The sequence below is a fragment of the Mus pahari genome, chromosome 23 (assembly GCF_900095145.1).
Source record: "Mus pahari chromosome 23, PAHARI_EIJ_v1.1, whole genome shotgun sequence".
Taxonomy (NCBI): Eukaryota; Metazoa; Chordata; class Mammalia; order Rodentia; family Muridae; genus Mus; species Mus pahari.
Window position 1 is genome coordinate 25,614,366 of NC_034612.1, and position 4,605 is coordinate 25,618,970.

Consider the following 4,605-nt stretch of genomic DNA (forward strand, 5'->3'; position numbering starts at 1 on the left):
AAGAAAAAGAGAGAAAGAGAGAGAGAGAGAGAGAGAGAGAGAGAGAGAGAGAGAGAGAGTAAGCAAGCAAGCTGGGGTTAAGAACCAGGAGTGTGGGGCTGGAAATATGGCTCTGTGCTGCTCTTTCAAAGGATGTAGGTTGGGTTCCCCACATCCATGCTAGGCTCACAATTTGCCTCTAACTTCAGCTTCACAGGTCTGATGCCCTCTACTGGCCTCCTCAGGCAACTGCACACACACATGCGCATACACAAGCATTCGGACATACAGAGGAAGAATACATACATACGAATGCACCTTGGTGACCCCCAAGCCCCGCCCAGGCTTGAACTTGTTTCCTCTCATAATATGGAGCATAAGGGAGGATTAGAAGGGGCCCCAGTGCCTACCTTCCGCAGCAGGTCAGCATGGTTCTGCACCAGTTCACTGTACTTCTCTTTTAACTTGCTATACCTCTGTTCGTTGGCCTGGGCCTTTCCTGCATTGGAAAGATCAAGGTGAGGCCTCTGCCCTGGCCAGGATGCCCCTCATCCTCCCTCCAGTAAACTGGGGGCACTAGAGGTATTTTTCATCTTTTTTTTTTTTTTTTAAAGATATGGTCTCATATAGCTCAGGCTATGTAGCCAACATGACCTTGAACTTCTGATCCTGTGGGCTGGAACTATAGATGTAACCACCACACTCTGCTAGAAGTTATCTATTAACTTTCATTAATAGGCATTAATTGGGATTTACTGGAAACAAAGTCTTGCTGTGTAACCCAAGCTAGCATTATGGCCACCTCCTGCCTTAGCTTCCTGAGTTCTGAAGTTCCATGTAAACACCACATTGGACATAAAAGGTTGTCTTCTTTAAGAAGCCCTGATACAAATTCACCTGCAGACCGATGCCTACACACACAGTATCCACATCAGCAGGGCTTTAAGCTTCACATGTTCCTGCCCCTGCCCACCCCGCCCCCTTAGGTCTTTGTCCAGCTTCCTCTCCGAGGAAGGTCCCTTTCCCAGGATAGGGACTCAAGCCATCACTGTGTCCTTGGTTGTTTTGAGCCCAGCAGCGCCACCAAACCTGTTCCTACCTCTGAGGACAAGAGTCAGCACCCGGCTTTACTTCCACAAAGGGGTCATCTGCCTTGCTCCCGCCCACATCCTCAGCCCCAGCCCCGCCCCTCACTTTCTATCTCAGTCAGGCTGCGCTGCGCCTTCTCGGTGTCCTCTCGCTGCCTCTTCAGTTCATCCAGCTCCGTACGCAGGAACTCGCAGTCATCCGTAGCCTGCCGGCCCAAGTGCTGCTGCTCTGCCAGCTCTGCCTCCAGCTCACTCACTCGACCCTTCAACTGCAGCATGGCCCGCTGGCTCTGTCAGGGGAACCCGCGGTGAGGAGCTCACTACTGCCAGGCTGCCCCATGGGGGTACCAGGCAGGACAGGAATGACTTATCACGTTACTGGCACTGATGTGGTTGATTTCTGAATCAACATATTTCATGACCCATAGATTCAACCAACCACAGAAGGAAAACTTTTTGTTGCTATTGTTCTGTTGCTCTGGGTAGTAAGGGAGCCTAGGGTCTTGCTCATGTGGCCAGTGGCTATACTGCTGAGCGACAACCCTATCCCCTCCCTGGGGGATTCTAGGCAGGGGCTCTGCCCCTGAGCCACGCCCCCAGCCCCTCACTGGGGGATTCTAGGCAGGGGCTCTACCACTGAGCCACACCCCAGCCCCTCCCTGGGGGATTCTAGGCAGGTGCTCTACCACTGAGCCACGCCCCCAGCCCCTCACTGGGGGATTCTAGGCAGGGGCTCTACCACTGCGCCCCGCCCTCCAGCCAGGTGCACTCCTGTTCAGACACCCCTCCCAGACCCCCCAGCCCTTTACTGTGATTCTAGGCAAGTCTGCCACCAATGAGCCATACCTCCTGTCCCTTCCTGGAGGCATTTTAGCTCAGCTCTCTACAACTAAGCCACAGCTCTCACCCATAATTGAATTCTTGGCAGGTACTTTCTAACTGAAGCATATACTCTACCTCTTAGCGAGGGATTCTAGACAGTCGCTCTGTCATGTGCTCGCAGCCCTTCTGACATATTTAGGCCAAGTGATCTATTATTGAGTTATAGCTCCAGCTCCTAAATCAATTTTCTCAAGAACTTATGAGAAGAAGTGGTCTTTGCTATCACTGATGGCCAAGTCATAGTCATGCTTCACGGGGACACTGGTACCCAGCTTAACTGCCACTCTAAAGTCACATGTTATGACAACAAATTCTTGAGGCCTAGAGATGAGCAAATTCGTTGACTTTCACATATCTATTCTGTTGTTGGTAGTGGTTTTGTTTTTTTGAGACAGGGTTTCTCTGTGTAGCTCTGGCTGTCCTGGAACTCACTTTGTAGACCAGGCTGGCCTCACACTCACAGTGATCCACCTATCTTTGCCTTGCAGTGCTGGGATTAAAGGCGTGCACCACCACACCCAGCAAGGCCTGTCTATCAATCAACCCAATCTTAGGGTGGGGTCCAACCAGTATCATGAGATATCAGGAATGTCATGTGCCACATGCTGGTGAAACCCAAGTGCACATGGACCCTAGTATGCACCTCAATCTTCATGTTGTCCAGCTGCCCTGTCAGTCCACTGATCTCTCTGTATAGGCGGTCAATCAAGTGGTCCCTGAGAAGAGAAAAACAGGTTTGGTGTCACTATGTCCTGCCCCTCTCCTCCATGTAAGTCGGGAGACAAAACGATGTCAAAGCTCGTGTTAATTGGGGCACTCTCTTTAAGAAAACAAACAAACAAACAAACAACTTTTCCTGTTACCAGATATTCATTGGAGGAAGTTCGTTTCTATTCCCACCATGAGCACCCTTCTCGCCCTCCCTCTGGGCTGCTATGATTATAAGCACATGCTACCGTACCTGCTTTATTTAGCACTGTGGGGTCCTGCATGCTAGACAGGCCCTCTGCACATGAAGCCGCATCGCTAGACCCACGAATAACAATAATAAGCCTTTGCAGTATAGATCTTACAGTCAACTTTTCTCATCTGCGGTTCTAGACCTGTGCGTTCAACTGACTGGGGACGGAAGATGTTTGGAGAGGAAAAAACCTTGCATCTTTCTTGGCCACATACAGACTTTTGTTTTTGTCATTATTTCTGAAACATCAGAAAGACAGGGGCTGGTGAGATGGCTCACAAGGTAAAGCTGCTTGCCATCCAGCCTGACGAGCTGATCTGCCTGAGATCCCCGACCCCATGCAGTGGAAGGAGAGAAATGACTTCTGCAAGATGCCCTCTTGTTTATACACTAATGGCATAGCACGTGTGCAACTCTGCCCCAGTACAAAATTTAAAGGGGTTTAAAAAGAAACAGAAAAAACAAAACAAAACACAGAAATAGTATTCATCTTATAAATGAGGCTTGCACAGTGGCTGAATTTTGTATCCGTGGCTATCTGTGAAGGTGAGTCTGGACCCAACAACTCTTGGATAACTAGGGTTATTGTACCTTAAACATTAGTTATCTTACCCTGATACCCACAAGATTCACAGTTGCTGATCTAAGATACAAGGCGATCATGTTTAGAGAAGGGGTAAGAGACTGAGACAGTTTTTTTTAATTTATGTATGTCTCTGCCCATTAGTATGTGCACATGTGTTCTCTTGGGGGCCAGAAGAGGGTGTGGGATCCCCGGGAGTTTCAGGAGGTTGTGATCCACTCAATGTGGGTACTGGGAAATGAACTTTAAGTAGCAAGGACTCTTAGCCACCAAGCCATTTTTCTAGCCCTGGTCCCTTTCATAGTTGGGAGATGGAACCCCAGCCCTTAGCATGCTAAGCGAGTGGTCCAGCTGAGCAGCATCCCGCCTCTTTCCAAAAAGCCCAGATGTTAAGGATTCTTGGTATGGATGAGGGGATCTGTGGGTGAAGGGCCTTGCCTCCAAGCCCAAGAACCTGAGTTTATCCCTGAACTCCACATAAATGCAGAAGGAGAGAGATGACCCATAAAACCCTGACTTCAAGGCGTACAACACCTTGCCACATCCCCCGACCCACAACACACATATAATCAAACAAACGAATGTAACAAAACGTCTTCTTTTAAAAGAAGTGCTGTACTACTGAGACGGCTCAGCGGTAAAGAGCACTTGTTCCTGCAGAGAAGCCAAGTTCGGTTCCCAGCACGTATGATATTGGGTGACTCAAAACTGCATCTACTTCTGGCCTACGTGGGTCCACAGGCATGCATACAGAGACACAGACACTAAAAAGAAGGGGTTGAGTAATAAGGGAAGACACCTAACATTGGCCTCTAGCCTCCACACATGCATGCACAGGCAAGTGCACACGTGTATACACATGTAAACACACACATGTGTACACACACAAACACACATGTGAACACATACACACACAATCCAACACCAAACAAAGGAGGTGGAGGGCATCTGTGGAATAACACCTGAGCTTGAATTCTGGCATAAATACATACATGTACTTACACACATATGCACACACATAAACACACATGTACTTTCACATACACACACAAATAAACACATGTACACACACACACACACACACACACACACACACACACACACACACACAC

At 48.8% G+C, this 4,605-nt stretch overlaps 1 protein-coding gene across 1 annotated transcript in view; it reads right to left on the reverse strand.

Moving 5' to 3' along the window:
- Hip1 (huntingtin interacting protein 1) overlaps positions 1-4,605 on the reverse strand; it is a 134,905-nt gene that overhangs the window by 24,620 nt on the left and 105,680 nt on the right. Inside the window, exons 12-14 of the mRNA XM_029533875.1 lie at positions 2,593-2,665; positions 1,174-1,357; positions 390-478 (exon numbers count right to left, since the gene is read on the reverse strand). Of these exons, the coding sequence (XP_029389735.1) occupies positions 390-478; positions 1,174-1,357; positions 2,593-2,665 (346 nt within the window). The remainder of the gene's footprint in view (positions 1-389; positions 479-1,173; positions 1,358-2,592; positions 2,666-4,605) is intronic.